General features: G+C 35.0%; 1 protein-coding gene and 1 long non-coding RNA gene across 5 annotated transcripts; both read left to right on the forward strand.

The window, feature by feature from the left end:
- Nucleotides 1-3,047: 3,047 nt before the first annotated feature.
- Nucleotides 3,048-11,578, forward strand: LOC127836400 (uncharacterized). 4 transcript variants are annotated; one of them, XR_008028747.1, is made up of 4 exons: nt 3,048-3,196; nt 5,752-5,859; nt 8,173-8,299; nt 11,289-11,578. XR_008028747.1 is itself a non-coding variant. In XM_052363021.1 (4 exons), exons 1-4 carry the CDS (start codon nt 4,247-4,249, stop codon nt 11,347-11,349), a joined length of 318 nt encoding a protein of 105 aa, XP_052218981.1. In that variant the 5' UTR covers nt 3,843-4,246; the 3' UTR covers nt 11,350-11,578. The 4 variants fall into 4 exon arrangements, 1 of the variants encoding a protein (XP_052218981.1); XR_008028748.1 differs by lacking the exon at nt 3,048-3,196 and adding an exon at nt 3,843-4,268 and having other exon boundaries at nt 5,752-5,881; XR_008028749.1 differs by lacking the exon at nt 3,048-3,196 and adding an exon at nt 3,843-4,268 and having other exon boundaries at nt 8,148-8,299.
- Nucleotides 11,579-13,670: 2,092 nt separating this feature from the next.
- LOC127836403 (uncharacterized) lies at nt 13,671-17,751 on the forward strand. The gene is made up of 2 exons (XR_008028752.1): nt 13,671-14,253; nt 15,110-17,751. It is a non-coding gene; the product is annotated as an uncharacterized LOC127836403 (long non-coding RNA).
- The last annotated feature ends 710 nt before the right edge of the window (nt 17,752-18,461 follow it).

The following is an 18,461-nucleotide window of genomic DNA, read 5'->3' on the forward strand; positions in this document are numbered from 1 at the left end:
TATCAATTCGCGTTCAAAGGGCAAAACTAGACACACGAAGCGATACTTGATCTTTTTCTTGACAGTCGCGGCAACGCACGATATTTTTCTTGACAGTCGCGACGATACTTGATATTTTTCTTGACAGTCGCGGCGACGCACGATATATTTAACACGATATATCGCCTTTTTGGCTACCTACTCAAGGGCGATATATCGTGTTAAATATATCGTGCGTCGGCGCGACTGTCAAGAAAAATATCAAGTATCGCCGCGACTGTCAAGAAAAATATCGTGCGTCGCCGCGACTGTCAAGAAAAAGATCAAGTATCGCTTCGTGTGTCTAGTGTCGCTTCTTATACTTCAATCTGGCCATAAATAAATATTTAATATTACATAAATATTTTATATAAACGTATATTTGATGATAGGAAAATCGCTTGGAATAACGATTTTGAATATAAGACTGAGTTCCCAAGGTTAAGTTATTAGTTGTTCGATTCTACGGTTCAACGTGCATTACGTGCTTTTGTTTAAATCATATTTGACATGCACAAAAGTAACAGTGTGAACTTTAACTGAATATAATTATATAATAGACATTTATATTATATATTGTACCCTGTTAAGCAATATGAAACAAACGTGTCTCGCCCTTCAAAATCGTTTTTGTTAGCAAATATGAATATTATAAAAATTTGTTTGCACTGTATGCAGATTTATTTATGCCAATAATTTATTTAATTGAGCATCATAAAAGGTATTTAAAAGATAAAACAAAACCAGCAACAAAAAATACCGTCTAATTAATGTATCAATAGACTGGACATTAACGTTGCTCGTCAATAATCTGGATAACCTATAAATGATGATTACACATGTATGAAAAGAAATCTTCTGGTTTCCTATTGCCGTCTTACTTGAAGTTTAACGTTATCTTTAAATCTGCAATCCTATTGGAAGTGATACAGATAATAATGATATATTATCTTAAAATTAATAGAAATTTACCCCATTGATTAAATTTCTGGATAGTTTTAAACATATATCCTTGTCAATATATATCAAAATTATTATAAAAATAATTAATCTGTACTCGGTTTACTAATGCTAGAATAATCTTGTATAAGTGTGTCGATGGCAACAATATTAATAATAAATGGTTAACAATTACTGTAACACCGTTTAAAAAACCGCACAGTTGACAGGCGATATTATTACAGCGATATTTGAACAGTCCAAATATCGTGCGTCGCTGCGACTGTCAAGAAAAATATGGAGTATTCTAGTCTCGCGGTCTGAAATTAGACCGCAATACACGAGATTCGGATAATATGGGCGATATTTGAAAAATAAAATATCGTGCGTCGCCGCGACTGTCAAGAAAAAGATCAAGTATCGCTTCGTGTGTCTAATGTCGCCCTTTGAACGCGACACTAGACACACCTGCTGCGAATGTCAAGAAAACGATCAAGTATCGCCGCGACTGTCAAGAAAAATACCGTGCGTCGCCGCGACTGACAAGAAAAAGATCAAGTATCGCTTCGTGTGTCTAGTGTCGCCCTTGATTAAAGAAGTGCGAGATTATAGATGGCACTAGCCGGATTCCGTACTTTTCGTATTACACTTGATACCAATCTAGAAAGGTTGTATTAGAATAGTACATAGAATCAAAGGTACAGACTCTTTCTTACTTAGATATGCCAATACACCCAACAGTACCTTTTTGTGAAACTGTATGTGAAGCTATTTAACATAAACATGCAAGCATGTCAATCAGTTAACATCAGAATCAGGGTGCAGAATCAACGGGGTTTTCAGGGGTTTATACAAGGGCTGGACACAATTTAATCACACCGTAAAGAACTTTATTTTTGCAAATAATTCAAGTTATTGAAATAAATTATCTTATTATTTATTAGTCTATATTTTTTCGAATAGTGACACAGTTTATAATTATAATACAGTTTGCAAGCTGGCGGTGTGTTTCTTAGTTTGTTATGCGTGGGCGTGTTCAAATAAACATTCTATATTCTTGTAAAAATTTCTTATGCATACGTTTTATTTTTTGTAGCAATAACGTGTTTTCTAACCTTATTATAATGTAAAAAACAACAACTCGTCCTCAGAATAATAATTCAATACATGGATCATCATCAGTTCATTATTTTTTCTTACAGTTTTATTATTCACCTCTAAGTTTTGTTAGCTATGAGCAAAATGTGTTTACCGAGCTAATAAACTTAATGAAATCGTGATTATATCTATTCAGTCAAACATTACAAAGCACGAGTGATTTGATAACACGCATCTATACTCCTTACTGTGGGTTATTCGACAACAAACCATCATAGAAAAATATTATTTCGATTCTAACACGATTCTGCTTGATTTGGTTCAAGCTTTTGGACGTGAACAATATTTTTCAATACTCCGCCCTTCTTAGTACAAAGTTCACTATTTAGTGACGTCATTGAATTGTATAAACACATGACGTCGTTTTCATTCATAAATATTTTGCAAATGGCGTCACTTTCATTAGAGAACAAAAATCGTAGAAACTTAATGACGTCACGTTTATTGATGCTACTGAAAAGCTGAAATGCTATAAATGTTTTCTTAATTACGTTTCTTAACAAACAACATTCTTTGCAGGCGTGGTTATGCTACTTTTCATCAAATTTACAATTTGTTGTTTCATTACATTTATATACATGTTACATTTATTACATTTCTTTAAGAGCTGGATTTAGCACGTGCAACTTACTGCAATATTTTCTTTATTTTTTCGGAACTTTTTTCGAAACATTAAGCTCCGCCCATAATTTATTGCAGAATAACCCACACTTGATTTCATTCTTTGTCTTTGGAAAACAAGTCGCGTGCCGTGTTAGAATTAATTATAGTATATGTAAACACAGACAAAGCTGTTAATAATTTACTATATAATATATGGTAACCCAACAATATACACTTGCATGCCTAGCAGAGCGACTCTGGTCCATGGCCGTCTTTACCTTATATGGTAATCATAACCATATATGTCACAACACAAACATCTATAAATAAACGTTATGAATGAGTGTAATATGACCATATATGAAGAAAGCGTAATCAAATAACGTGCGAGGGGTACCGAATGGAGAAACAATAAAAAACATCGTTGGAATAATCTCCCCTTCTGATTGCCCACGAGCTTTCAAACGGTTGAGATCCGGTATTGTATACGTTTGTGACATTGTTTTGAGATCAAGAAGTCATTTCGGCGCTTATATATTTCAGTTTTGTTTTTGAACTTGCAATAGCTATCTTTTAATTGTGATTTGGTGTATTTCGACGTTGTAAAGTGTATAATTCAAAGTGACATTCATTTTCGCGACCTAGTCCTAGTAACTCGGTGTGAGTGAACGAAGGATTTGTGTTTACTTTTCACCTTAAGTTCAACTGTGTGTGTTTTATTACCCATTTTGTGATCTATTAAAAACACGTGCTTCGCGCATTTGGACACTTACAGTGTGTTTTACACTAGTGCAATAATTGACGCTTTTGATGTGTTTATAGTGACTGTGCATTGATTGAACACTTACTAGTTCTGGCTACCATAACTTTAAATGTCGCTTTTTATGATTTTTGACTGGCGCGACTTTATAGTTATGGACCAACCCCATTAGGAAAGTCAACCAGAAATTCCCGAAAAGTTGACAGTTAACAAAGACCGGTCCAAAACAGCTTTAAAATGCAGTTGTTGGCCCAAATCAACCACTTGATTGGATAGATTGACATTTTTCACATTTAAAAGATATATTCTTTCACAAAATACTATCTTAAACATTTAAAATGTATCTATTCTGCTCTTACATATTGAGAAAAACAGCGATGTGACTGACTTTCTTGAAATGCGAATCTCCCGAGATTTCACGGTCATATGACGTTATTTCTATTTTTAGTAACAAACCATGTGCTCAAGTGTTTTCAAATTCAGAATGACATTTCCCGGTATTTTAATTATTCTGGCTTATTTTGTAAACAAATTGTAGTGTCAATACAAAGTCAAAGTAAATATTATATAAAACTACCTGATTCACAATGAAATCATTCTTAATAATCCACCAGACGTAAGTTGTTAATCACAAATAATAGATTTCAGAAAACGAAAGTAATGTTTACAATTTCAGCATAAAATGTCAAGGTCGATCCGAAAGTATCCAAATAAAAACTCGTCACGTGACAAAGCGACAATGGCGTCAAAATTGTGAATTTCAGACTGATGAGAGTTATTTTCGTCTATTGTAAGATGCATTTGAAACATTTGAACCTTAAAATATTCCTCGATGCAGTAATTTATATTCATTCACCAATATATGTAGAAATGTATCCAAGAAAATGAGCTTTCTTTGATTTATAGCGTGACATAAATATGTTACGACTCAGGTTGACTTTCGATACGGGGTTAGCTTCAGCGTACAGGTCTGTCAATACTATATAAACTGTACGCTGAAGTTTCTTTAGCTAAACACTTACCAGTGGATTGCAATTTTGAGTGACACTTTAATACTAATTATTAAAAAACAGTTGCTTCGCGCATTTGAACACATACAGTGTGTTACACACTAGTGCAATAATTGACACTTGACATGTTCATAGTGATATTTGCACTGAACACTGACCAGTGTATTGCAATTTGACACTTATTGATTATTGAAAACTAGTGCTTTTTAACTTGTGTGACCTTTATTTTTATTAAAGCGTGATTGATCTGTTTTGTTTATATTCTTTTTGTGTAGTTAGACACACATAAGACAAGTTTAGTCGTCCTTATTCAGCGATTTTCCTTGTCCAATTGGGAAAAGTACCCGTACCGGTCCAATTGGGAAAAATTGAGTCGTGAAAACCTCAAAATTGGGAAAAATCGAGTTGTGAAATCCTTAAATTGGGAAAATCGCGTCGTGAAGTTTGGGTCTTATTGAATACATCATACAGTTCAAACTTAATTGAACATACCCATTAAAATAATCATTTGCAGGCATGCCTTAATGACCATTACTTAAAGTAATAAAGTTGATATAAATAACAAAATATTATAAAGACGACACAAAATCAATTAATAGTTGTTTTAATCTCTTATAAAGCAATGTCTCTCTCTTTCATTTTTTTGAAAATTTCAACAATGTTTGATGTTTGATCATCACTCAGTTGCTGGCATCATTAGAGCTGTCAATGTGTCCTGTGATAGACGGTTCCGATTGGTCGTGCAAAGATTGTTCATTAGACTGAACAACCTTTCCACAGAGGCAGTGCTGGAGGGCATTTCAAACTACGATAAGGTTTCAAACCGAAGTCAAACTGCCTGACAAAAGAACCGCAAACAGTAACGACTCTATTGATTGAACGCGCTGAATAATAAAACCCGATATTAATCGAGCGCGTGGTTACACACAACTATTCAATTTTTTTTGTTCGCTCGCCGAAAGTTGGGTTTTGTTACGAAACTTTCGATCGTTTTGAGAAAAAATTCGGACGCCGATTGGGATTTTTTCAGATGCCGATTGGGAATTTGGGAATTTTCGCTCGATTGGGAAAGTACCGTTTACCGGTACTTTATAAAGAAGGAGGAAAATCGCTGATTATTAGTCTTGTTGCAATAGTATTGTTAAGGTAGTATTTGGATTGTTAAGACTTGTCTTTTTATAATAAATTAGTAGATTTATTACGCAGGCTCTTTTGAACAGGATGCAGCGTTTTGTCAGGAAGCATTTTCCTTTTATTTTTCAGGTGCCCAAGACAGGAGAAAAGTGAACCGTATTGCTGGGGACTCCAATGCTCATCGGATTAAGGATATTCTTCCTGACGATATAGCTGTCAAATGCCTGCCAATCTCTGGTGAGAATATGTAATGAAAATGGTATAGAACAGTTATTACAGTTTCAGGTTTGTTTTATTAATCTAGGTTGGCGCTAAGGAAAAAAAATTAGTAGCCAAATTTCAGCACTACGATAACAACCCACATTATAACCTTATTTGCTCAATGAACGACATAATCATTATCATGAATCTATAGGTATCAACAATGACTGTATTAAATTATCAATGAAGTCACATTTAAATAAATTATTTGTTACCTGAAATCAAATAATTTCATATTGTTTTTTATTTTTCATTTATATTTATTTTCATGCACTGGCACAAACGGTATACAATGTTAGAACTTTCAGATATGCCCCGGTCTTTGATTGGGTGGGTCTTGCTTTGCATGCGTAGAACTTGTCATTGCAGACGACAGCAATAATTTTGCCCTCTTTCTTATAACACGGGTTTTACATGGCATACCGGTATTAATGCATAGTGATTAGTTATTATCACGTGGCTGTAGAAAAACGGTGTAAATCAGTTCTACAAATAGACATGATAAAATGTGCATGCACTGGATTGAATTTGTTACCGCATCACATTATTAACGGGTTTTGTTTTTCACAACTTACTCGCCGTAAGTAATTTTACACTGCTCAACAATTGCAATTAACTTCTCATAATTAATGATTGTTTACAGTACGGTAAATAGGTGTGATGATGATGCCCGAAACCGCCTTTAATGTACTGCTTTATTTACCGGTTTTATTTCACGTATTAATGCTACAACTGTGATTCATTGTTAATAAACCTGCGATAAACGCTTACTCTGTGACCGACGTCAATCAAAAATAATAATCGCTATATAACTCCGCCTCCATAAACATTCTCGTAACCGATTGGACGTTAAATATCACAGTTTGGCGACTGGAAAGTTACCCGAAAATTTCCCGTGATGAATCTGTCAGCATACACGACTGTGTTATGTGGCTTGAATATAAGATACGGGCATCCGGTTATCTCTTATCAATGGACTATCTATTACCACCTGGAGCTTTTATGGCGATTTCATGTGGAAATCGGTGCCGAGTTCTCTTTAAAAGTAGGGAATAATATATACTTAAAGAGAAATATCAGGTTTTTTTTTGCAATCGCCATTTTCATTAACATTTTAAACTTTAATCGCCAGCTGAAAGATTCAATCGCCTTTGGCGATTTTGGCGATCGGAAACGCTAACATAGTTAATGGTATCACATGTACACATTTTTCTAAACCTTAAAACGAAATGATTAATGAAATAAACAAAAGCTTACCGTTTAAACGGTATCCATATGTCAGTTATAAAAGCGTCATTGACATCGCATTTCCAAACTGAAATTAATGATTATTTCCAGAAGTTATATTCAGATCATAACCCATTTGCGCAATGACGTCATATTAAAACTAACTGTTCTTGCCGTTGTTGAGTCTTTGGGTACACATTTTCTACTTACATGCCGTAGTATTTTATAACAAAGACAAATAAATATTGATCCCACATTTCTTCAATAAGACTACACCTGTGTAAATTTTTTATTGTTTTCTACCTAACAAGATGTACATAAAAACGAGTATCTGTTTATTAAATTAAAAATGAATGCGGATGAATAAATGTCGCGAAAATTTCCTCATGCACGTTATGCTGACGCGCATCGAATGTTCAAGACAATTCGGGGAATGATCATGCAACAAATAGCAGGAAAAATTTTCCGAGCACTTTGTGCCGACGTGTGTCAAATATTCAAGACGTCTAGGTCGTACATGGTGTTTTGTTATGTTTACGCTGTTGTGAATAAGGGCCATCTGGCACACATGATAAAAATGTATACGAGTCTTTTTTTAACAGCTTTTAATAAGTTTTGCAACATTGTAACGTAATGAACTAAAATGGATTATGTTGATATCAACAGTCGTTTAAATGTTTACTGTTTTTGTAAACATTTTTGAGAAAACACGAAACGCCACCATTTTAACGTAATACTCGTAGTTTCTATAAATGATGTAATTATTTCATTTCTTTATACTTAAACAGTTCAAATGTCAAGTCCTAAGCTTTGTATGATTACAGTATTTGTCATCAATATAAAGTTAAACTTATTATGCTGATGTGCAATGATTGCGTTTTCTAACTAATTTGCATGGTTATATATTTTATTTAAGCGTGTGGAATATTTTACAGATTGTAGGGAATTGTATTTGCAAACTTTTCATTTTAATCTTGAGGCAAAGCATGCATTTTCCTTGTGTATTCATTCATCTAATTTGTGATTTATTTACACAGACATTCGCTAACTCTGTTTTCAAAGGTGCCAAATTTTCTTGTGATCGTTTTCGCCATGCATTGTTGAGAGACTTGCGGAAGATGGATGTTCAACAGCTGTATCTTCATCTAGGCTCAAATGACATTCTTACGAATGAAGCGGTGTTTTACCGGTACATATACAATAAGAAAAAAAAGCTTTGATATTTAAATTTAATGTAGTTGTTTCCCATAACTATATAAATTTGCAAAACTAACATTTTTACATGGTTTATTCCTCAATGAGTCATGGAAACTTGCAATCATTTTAGTAGTGTTATCCAGTTTCTAATTTATAAATAAAGCATTTCACAATATTTTCTATTATCCATGTTAATTTGACATTTTATGCTCCCCCCAAAAAATTTCGGGAGGGACATATAGTCGCCGCTTCGTCAGTCCGTCTGTCCGTCCGTGAATAATTTTTGTCCGGGCTATTTCTCAGCAACTAATGACCGGAATTCAATGAAACTTTTTTGGGAATCTTCACTACCAAGAGGAGATGTGCATATTATCAGCGGGTTTAGGTCAGATGATTTTTCACAGAGTTATGGCGCTTTGAAATTTTCTATTAACTGTACATATAGTGCAATTCTTGTCAGGGCTATTTCTCAGCAATTAATGACCGGAATTCAATGAAACTTTATGGGAAGATTCACTACCAAGAGGAGATGTGCATATTATCAGCGGGTTCTGTTCGGATGATTTTTCACAGAGTTATGGCCCTTTGAAATTTTCCATTAACTGTACATATAGTGCAATTCTTGTCCGGGCTATTTCTCAGCAACTAATGACTGGAATTCAATGAAACTTTATGGAAAGCTTCACTACCATGAGGAGATGTACATATCATCAGCGGGTTCTGGTCGGATGTTTTTTCACAGAGTAATGGCCCTTTGAAATTTTCCATTGTACATATAGAGCAATTCTTGTCCAAGCAATTTCTCAGCAACTTGTTACGGGAATTCAAAGAAACTTTATGGGAAGCTTCACTACCAACAGGAGATGTGCATATTATAAGCCGGTTCTCGTTGGATGATTTTCCACAGAGTTATGGCCATTTGAAATTTTCCATTGTACATATAGTGCAATTCTTGTCCGAGCTATTTCTCAGCCACTAATGACATGAATTCAATAAAACTTTATGGGAAGCTTCACTACCAAGAGGAGATGTGCATATTATCAGCCAGTTCTGGTCGGATGATTTTTTACAGAGTTATGGCCCTTTGAAATTTACCATTAACTGTAAATATAGTGCAATTCTTGTCCGGGCTATTTCTCAGCAACTAATGACCGGAATTTAATGAAACTTTATGCGAAGCGCCACTACCAAGAGGAGATATGCATATTATCAGCCGGTTCTGGTCGGATGATTTTTCACAGAGTTATGGCCCTTTGAAATTTTCCATTGTACATATAGTGCAATTCTTGTCCGAGCTATTTCTCAGCAACTTATTATTACGGGAATTCAATGAAAGTTTATGGGAAGCTTCACTACAAACAGGAGATGTGCATATTATTAGCCGGTTATGGTCGGATGATTTTTCACAGAGTTATGGCCCTTTGAAATTTTCCATTGTACATATAGTGCAATTCATGTCCGAGCTATTTCTCAGCAATTTATCCTGGGAATTCAATGAAACTTTATGGGAAGCTTTACTACCAACAGGAGATGTGCATATTATCAGCCGGTTATGGTCGGATGATTTTTCACAGAGTTATGGCCCTTTGAAATTTTCTATAAACTGTACATATAGTGCAATTCTTTTCTGGGCTATTTCTCCCCAACTACTGACTGGAATACAATGAAGCTTTATGGGAAGCTTAACTACCTTGAGAAGATGCACATGTTATTAGTGGGTTCTGGTTAGATGATTTATTTACAGAGTTATGGCCCTTTGAAATTTTTATAAGTTGCTAAACCATCCATCGTATTATTTTGTCCAAAGTTATGCCTCTGAAGACGTTTCCTTTTATCTGAATGTATAGTGCAATATTGTGACAAAAAATTTTTTGTGGAGCATCACCCGTCTCAAAAGGTTTCTTGTTTCATTATTTTCTGTCTACAATTAATTTTAGATGAAATAGCAAATGTTTTATTTATGCGCATAATATTAACAATATAATTATACATATTTGTTTATGTAACTATTTTGATAGGTAAGTCAGTCTGCAAAGAAAAAGAACACATTTGTATATATTTTACTCCACATTTTTTATGCCCCCTTTCGAAGAAAAGTGGGTATATATTTTTTGCACTGTCTGTTTGTCTGTCACACTTTTCTTGTCCGCTCTCTAATTCAAATAGTTTTCATCCGATCTTTACCAAACTTGGTCAGAAGTTGTATCTAGGCGATATCTAGGTCAAGCTCGAATATGGGCCATGCCGGGTCAAAAACTAGACCATGGGGTCACTTAGTGCATTTCAAGGTTTAAGCATGGTGTCTGCTCTCTAATTGAAGTAGTTTTCATCTGATCTTTACCAAACTTGGTCAGAAGTTGTATCAAGACAATATCTAGGTCATGTTCGAATATGGGTCATGCCGAGTCAAAAACTAGGTCACGGGGTCACTTAGTGCATTTCAAGAATTAAGTATGGTGTCCGCTCTCTAGTTTGGGACTTATTTTGCATTTCTGGATTAACTTTTTTATGCCGCCGAAGGAGGGCATATAGTGATCGCACTGTCCTTCCGTCTGTTTGTCTGATGTCTGTCTGTCCGTCCATCCGTCACACTTTGTGTTTAGGTTTCGAAAAATGCTCATAACTTCTTTTGTCGCTTCAGATGTAACATTCATATTTGATATGCATGTGTATATGGACAAGGCCTTTCCATACGCACACAAATTTTTACCCCATGACCTTGACCGTAGGGTCCGCGTTTAGGGTTTGAAAAATGCATTTAGATTTCGAAAAATGCTCATAATTTCTATCAAAGCATTAATTGGGGGCATACGTCATCCTATGGAGACAGCTCTTGTGTAACAATTTAATTGAAAATAATATACATGTTTTTCTTATCTAAGTTAATCTCAAAGTTCTTGTTTAGTAGGTATTTATTGGTTAAAATGATGAAAAATAAATGTTGAATATATTTCATGTTTCACAAAGTTTTATATTTAAAGGAGGCGCACAATCGGTGTCCAGAATGCAGGGTTGTTTGCTCCAACGATGACGCTTTGCTGAGCCACTTCTGCAGTCGCCATATCAAGCAACCAGAGACTGGAAAAGAGAGTAAAATTAAGCTGATAGGCTCACCAATGGTATAACTTTAAATCACTAACTTGTGTATGCTTGACAAGCATTTTATGTACAAATAAAGTAACAAAAAAGGAGGTCAACACATTCACTTTCCCATATAATGCTTTCTGTATCTTTTAGCAACTAATGACACGATTTTGTGTTGACATACTCAATATGATAGTTATAGCCCTATATAACTGGTATGTTAATTTTAGTTAATCTTTCTATTTTAATTAAACCTGTTTGTTTAGCTAGATTGCTTGAAAAACACAACCAGGATTATTTTTATGCCCCCGGATCGAAAGATCGGGGGTATATTGTTTTTAGCCTGTCTGTCATTGTATGTGTCATTGTGTGTGTGTGTGTGTGTGTGTCCCAAAACTTTAACCAAAACTGTAACCTTCTTCATAACTTTTGCAATATTGAACGTAGCAACTTGATATTTGGCATGCATGTGTATCTCATGGAGCTGCACATTTTGAGTGGTGAAAGATCAAGGTAATCCTTCAAGGTCAAATGTAAATGAAAAATCAAAGTGGCGCATTAGTGGGCATTGTGTTTCTGACAACCACATCTCTTGTTAGCATTGTCTTACCCCTGTTACATGCAATGTACATGTGGCTTATTAAATTGGAAACCCTGGTTTGCATGAGAATATTTTGCAAAACATAGTTGAAAAAACATACATGTATACAAACTTAGTCATTACTGTTAGTATAATGAGCACCTCTATTTCTGAATATTTTGATTGGATGGTTATGGGCCTTTATGCGTGTGTCACATTTATATATGTGAAAGTGTGTAATTAGACAAAAGAATTTATATTTTTTTTATTTTTTGGGTAACAATCACTTATTTTAGAGTTATTTATAAGTAAATCTTACAGATTGCATCTGCTAAACATGAACTCAACGAAGTCAGCTCAAGGAAGTGGAAGGCATGCTTGGAAATAGAAGTTTCCATTATGAAGGCAAATTTAAGTATATTTCAAATTTGTAACCAAATGAAGTGACAAGATCTTAAATGAAAATTTGATTGAACATTAGTTATCTGTCAAGAGAAACAGTTTGAAGCGAATGAATTAAGTATTGCCTATTGTCTATAAGTTTATTGTGTGACCTGAACCCTGTAAGGGATATTACTTATTTTTAAACGCCGGTTTTTAAAAACGGGACGTATTATAGTTTCACCCTTGGCAGGCGGCGGCGTCCATAACAGTGTCCGTTCTCTAATTCAAATAGTTTTCATCCGATCTTCACCAAACTTGGTCAGAAGTTGTATCTAGACAATATCTAGGTCAAGTTCGAATATGGGTCATACCAGGTCAAAAACTAGGTCACGGGGTCACTTAGTGCATTTGAAGGATTTAGCATTGGTGGCTCTCTAATTTGAGTAGTTTTCATCTGATCTTTACCAAATTTGGTCATAAGTTGTGTGTAAATGATATCTAGGTCAAGTTAAAATATGGGTCATGCCGGGTCAAAAACTAGGTCGCGAGGTCACTTAGAGCATTTCATGCATTTCGCATGGTGTCTGCTCTCTTATTGAAGTAGTTTTCATCCAATCTTCACATACTTTGGTCAGAAGTTTTATCTAGACAATATCTAGGTCAAGATCAATTATGGGTCATGCCGGGTCAAAAGCAAGGTCAGGGGTTCACTTAGTACATTTCAAGGATTAAGCATGGTGTCCGCTCTCTAATTGAAGTAGTTATAATCCGATCTTCACCAAATTTGGTCAGAAATTGTGTCAAAATGTTATCTAGGTCAAGTTCAAATATGGGTCACGCCAGGTCAAAAACTAGGTCACGAGGTCACTTAGTGCATGTCAAGCATTTAGCACGGTGTCTACTCTCTTATTGAAGTAGTTTTCATCTGATCTTCAACAAATGTGGTCAGAAGTTGTATCTAGACAATATCTAGTTCAAGTTCAAATATGGGTCATGCTGGGTCAAAAACTAGTTCACAGAGTGCATTTCAAGGATTTAGCATGGTGTAAGCTCTTTAATTGAAAGAGTTTTCATCCGATCTTCACCAAATTTGGGCAGAAGTTGTGTCTTAATGATATCTAAGTCAAGTTCAGATATAGGTCATGCCGGGTCGAAAACTAGGTCACTTAGTGCATTTCCAGCGTTAAGCATGGTGTCCAAAACCTTCAAACGGGTGTATCTTGTGACAGTTTGGCACTCTTGTTTATTACATTAAAAGCCACTCACCTTGAAATGAAATACATGTTAATCAGTACATATAGATGCAATTTGAAAGTGTGCAAAATTGTCATTAAATCTATAGCCTAGTTAGCAAGTAATTTATTTTTTTTTTATTTTAAAACTGAATGTATGATTTGTATACGTACATGTTCAATTCAAGAAACACAATTTTTTTTAAGTTTTAAAGCACAAAAAAGACGGATTTCTACCTTGCAACCACCAGATATATTCTAATTGGCAAAGATAAAATATGTTTCTTATCTATGTCCAAATTTACTATGCCAGATATTTCATTTCAAGGTGTGTGGCTTTAAGGAATGTTTTTTAAATGGGTATATTACCAAGATCTGCACAGCCAGGATGATATTAACCTTCAGAAGTTAAAGCTTTCTGAGAATTTTAAGGCTTGCCTTTTATACTTGAAATGATAAATCATTAACATGTTTTGTTCTTTAGGAACTTACAAACATTTTCCACCCACCATGTGGATCAAGATGTTTGGGCTGATGATTCTGGGTCGTATGTGTGGACAAGGTGGTCTTCATTACATCATGATGCAGCTGTGTATTCAACAACATGTTAACCTGTCCCAGCGGATGTTGATGCTCTTAAATGATGTTGAGAAAAATCCAGGACCGGTACTTTATGACAAAATATACATTGTTTATTGAATAACTATATATATTTATTTTAACATTAAAGTGATATTTTTCTTGCATTTTTGTGCCTTTTGTTACTGAGAACTATTTTATCATATGTTGGTGATTGAAACCCAGGACCTGTAAGTGCTTTTAATATTTGCAACAAATGACAATTCATGTTAAGTTTTTGAAACATCTGTTTTTTGTTCAGTTAAGGGACATATTGAACTCACTAATTGCTAAGTTAACTTAGATGCATCAAGTATTTATTGATGATTTCTACTTTCTGTTGAATCATTATCCTTGCCAAAGCCAGAGAGATATAGTGTTGGCGTTTTCCATCGGTCAGTCTGTCAGTCCATCCATCTGTTTGTTACAAACATTTTAGGGCTTCATATCATGAATTTAATAAGATTTCAACATGGAAAAATAAGTGTATGCCATATTCATACAATAGAGCAAATTTACTTTTTTTTCTTTCTTTTTAGATTAGTTATTAACAGAAGAACAGAACAGTAACATACTTTTATTACATTAACAGAGGCTCTGATTAGATGTTTATCTGCGTAAAGTACTCATGGAAAATATCAATATATAGATAAATAAAACAAAAATAGAGTTAAACAAATCATGGTGAAATCCACAATACACACCAAGAGTTATTAGTAGGCTTATCTCCATTGACTTATTTCACAGTAAATATCTTTTTGTTGCCTTTTCATTAACATTTTCAATCAAAAATAACATTTGTGAAAAACATGGTCAATGATTATAACTAAAGTTAAAAATGTGGACACTGTAAGTTAATTGACTTTGGCTTCCAATCTGCAGTTTACAAATTTGCTTGTTATAGGAGTATTCGTGCAAATGGATATCCTGCAAGGAAGACTTCCACTCCATAGGACAGAAAGATGCACATATCATCTCTCATATGGTTCAAGAGAAATGCTGTAGATGGGGAGACTGTACCAAAGTTCTGAGTTTGAATAGTCTTGAAATCCATGCACTTAAACATCTCTATGATGTGAGTTTAGCACTGTGTATGAACTGATGTTGCTTCATTTTCTGCATATCTTTATCTCAGTATTCTCTAGTTTTGATGGTCAGATACATATTGTCTGCCAGTTTTTTCCCCCAATACTGCCGCTCATCGTTTGCTTGCATCAAGAGTTTTAAAAGAAATTAAAACTCATTTGTTTAGTTAGAATCTTATGAAAGACTTAAATGGCCATGTTTAATACAATTGTATAACAACATATACAAGCTAAAAAAATAGTTGGAATAATTAATGTATATATGAACATAACAAATTTACTTAAAATCATAGGTCTTGTTTTTGTCTGCCATTAAAAGAACCAGAACATATTTCGGACATTCGAGGATTGACTTGCTGTGTTAGAGGATCATCAGGTGAAGGAAGAAACCAGGCTTTTTTCGACTCAATGTTGATGAAACCTGATCGACATGCTCATCTTGGTTGAGTAAGCCTGGGTTAAGTGTGTCCAAAAAGTAGGTAACCTGGTGAAATTTAGGAAAACATTGTAACAAGATCCAGGTTTATTTGACTGGCAGACCGATGGACAGTGGGTCAACCGTAAATCCCTTCATGTGAAAACGGTAGGGACAAAATAAATATCACATTGCTCTTCTGAGTTCATTTGTAAACCAAGTTTTATCACAAAATTAAAATGGTCAATGTATTATTTTGTGTATTTAAAAATTATGTGAATATTAAGTTTCATGAAATCTTACTGAGTTTTCTCAATTTTAGCGACTATTCGGACCTGGACTGACAGACAAATGGGCAACATTGTCGCAATTTGTATACCAAGTTTTATAATAATTGTTTCATAAAAGTAACCAATGTGTCTGTTCTATGTCAAGGTAACTAGTAGGATGAAATACACAAAAAGATCATGGTTCACAATAGGGTAGGCTCCGCGTGCCGTGAACCGGGCAACAGCTTTTGTCATTTAACATTTGTGTTATAATGGCATAAGCTGGCAGATACCCTTTAACTTTAACGATGTTTACCGATAATTTCTCGGAAAATACAATCTAGCAATTTTTAGTTAATTTAGATTACTAAAAATTAATATTATATTTATGCCCCCCTTGGAAGAAGAGGGGTATATTGTTTTGCACATGTCAGTTGGTTGGTCCGTCCGTCCACCAGATGGTTTCCTGATGATAACTCAAGAACGCTTTGGCCTAGGATCATGAAACTTCATTGGTAAATTGATCATGACTGGCAGATGACCCCGATTGATTTTGAGGTCAAGGTCACAAAGACTCGAAATAGTAAAATGGTTTCCGGATAATAACTCAAGAACGATAACGCCTAGGATCATGAAACTTCATAGGTACATTGATGATGACTCGCAGATGACCTCTATTGATTTTCAGGTCACTAAGTCAAAGGTCAAGGTCACAGTGACTCGAAATAGAAAAATGGTTTCCGGATGATAACTCATAAATGCTTACGCCTAGGATCATAAAATAAAAAATTCATAGCTATATTGATCATGACTGTCGAATGGCCCCTATTGATTTTCAGGTCACTTGGTCAAAGGTCAAGATCACAGTGAATCAAAATACTAAAATGGTTTCTGGAAGATAACTCAACAATGCTTACGCCTAGGATCATGAAACTTCATAGGAACATTGATCATAACTGGCAGATGACCTCTGTTGATTTTCAGGTCACTAGGTCAAAGGTCAAGGTCACAGTGAATCAAAATAGTAAAATGGTTTCCGGATGATAACTCAAGAATGCTTAGGCCTAGCATCCTGAAACTTCATAGGTACATTAATCATTACTGGCAGATGACCCCTATTGATTCTCAGGTCACTAGGTCGAAGGTCACAGTGACTCAAAACAGTAAAATGATTTTTGGATGATTACTCAAGAATGCTTACGCCTAGGATCATGAAACTTCATATGAACATTGATCATGACTGGCAGATGACTCCTATTGATTTTCCGGTCACTAGGTCAAAGGTCAATGTCACAGTTACTCGAAACAGTAAAATGGTTTCATGATGATAACTCAAGAATGCTTACGCCTAGAACCATGAAACATCATACGTGCATTGATAATGACTGGCAGATGACCCCCTTCGTAGGTACATTGATAATGACTGGCAGAAGACCCCTATTGATTTTCAGGTCACTAGGTCAAAGATTAAGGTCATAGTGACTCAAAACAGTTTAATGGTTTCCTGTTGATAGCTCAAGAATACTTAGGTCTGTGATAATGAAACTTCTCAAGTACATTGATCATGACTGGCAGATGACCCCTATTGATTTTCAGGTCACTAGGTCAAAAGTCAAGTTCACAGTGACAAAAACGTATTCACAATGGCTGCCACTACAACTGACAGCCCATATGGGGGGCATGCATGTTTTACAAACAGCCCTTGTTCTGTGTTAAAATTATGTACACGTCTGCGTTAAATAAATATGTTCCCATTTGAAATAAAGCTAAAAATGTGTATTGTTGTTATTAATAATTTGAAGCGAATTGCTCTGTGGGAAGTAAAAGTGCTATCATCCAGACCTAAATATGTGGGTAATTAGAGAGCACGAGAAAAGATGAAAATTAAGTTAGCTCAACCATTTTAAGCAATATTACTGGGTCACACTTTTTACGATGCAAAATCTGAAGGATCCCTAGACTATGATGATTACTTACACGAGGACTGTCCATTCATTGCTGCCGCATGTTCCTATCAGTAACACATTAACGCTTGTTTCGTTAAAGCAATTCGTATATTCACGTTTATTAATATTTAAATAGAAAATAAAGGTTTAATTGTCGCATATCCACCGCATGATGTGTTTCTTATTAAGTGCACGTATATTCAAACCGAACAATGTTGTCCTTAGATTAAAATATACTACATGTGATCATATGTGGCCTCACAAGGCTTATTATGAATTTATTATATCGCCATCGCAATGAGATGTAAATAGTTCATACATGCAAAGTGTTCTTTCAACACAACCAAATCACACTTATAGTCGCGTCTTGCGAAAATAGGTCTTAATGCGTATGCGGCCGGCGTAACTCAAACACGGTCTGCGCTTTTTCGCAGTGATTGTTGTTTGGTCAAAAACGTGCATGAAGAAGTCCGGATTTCCGCAGTGATTTGGCCAATGCTGTGGGTGATTTCTCTGAAATCAATAATTAAAATATTCTGAT

The sequence above is a fragment of the Dreissena polymorpha genome, chromosome 6 (genome assembly GCF_020536995.1).
Source record: "Dreissena polymorpha isolate Duluth1 chromosome 6, UMN_Dpol_1.0, whole genome shotgun sequence".
Lineage (NCBI taxonomy): Eukaryota > Metazoa > Mollusca > Bivalvia > Myida > Dreissenidae > Dreissena > Dreissena polymorpha.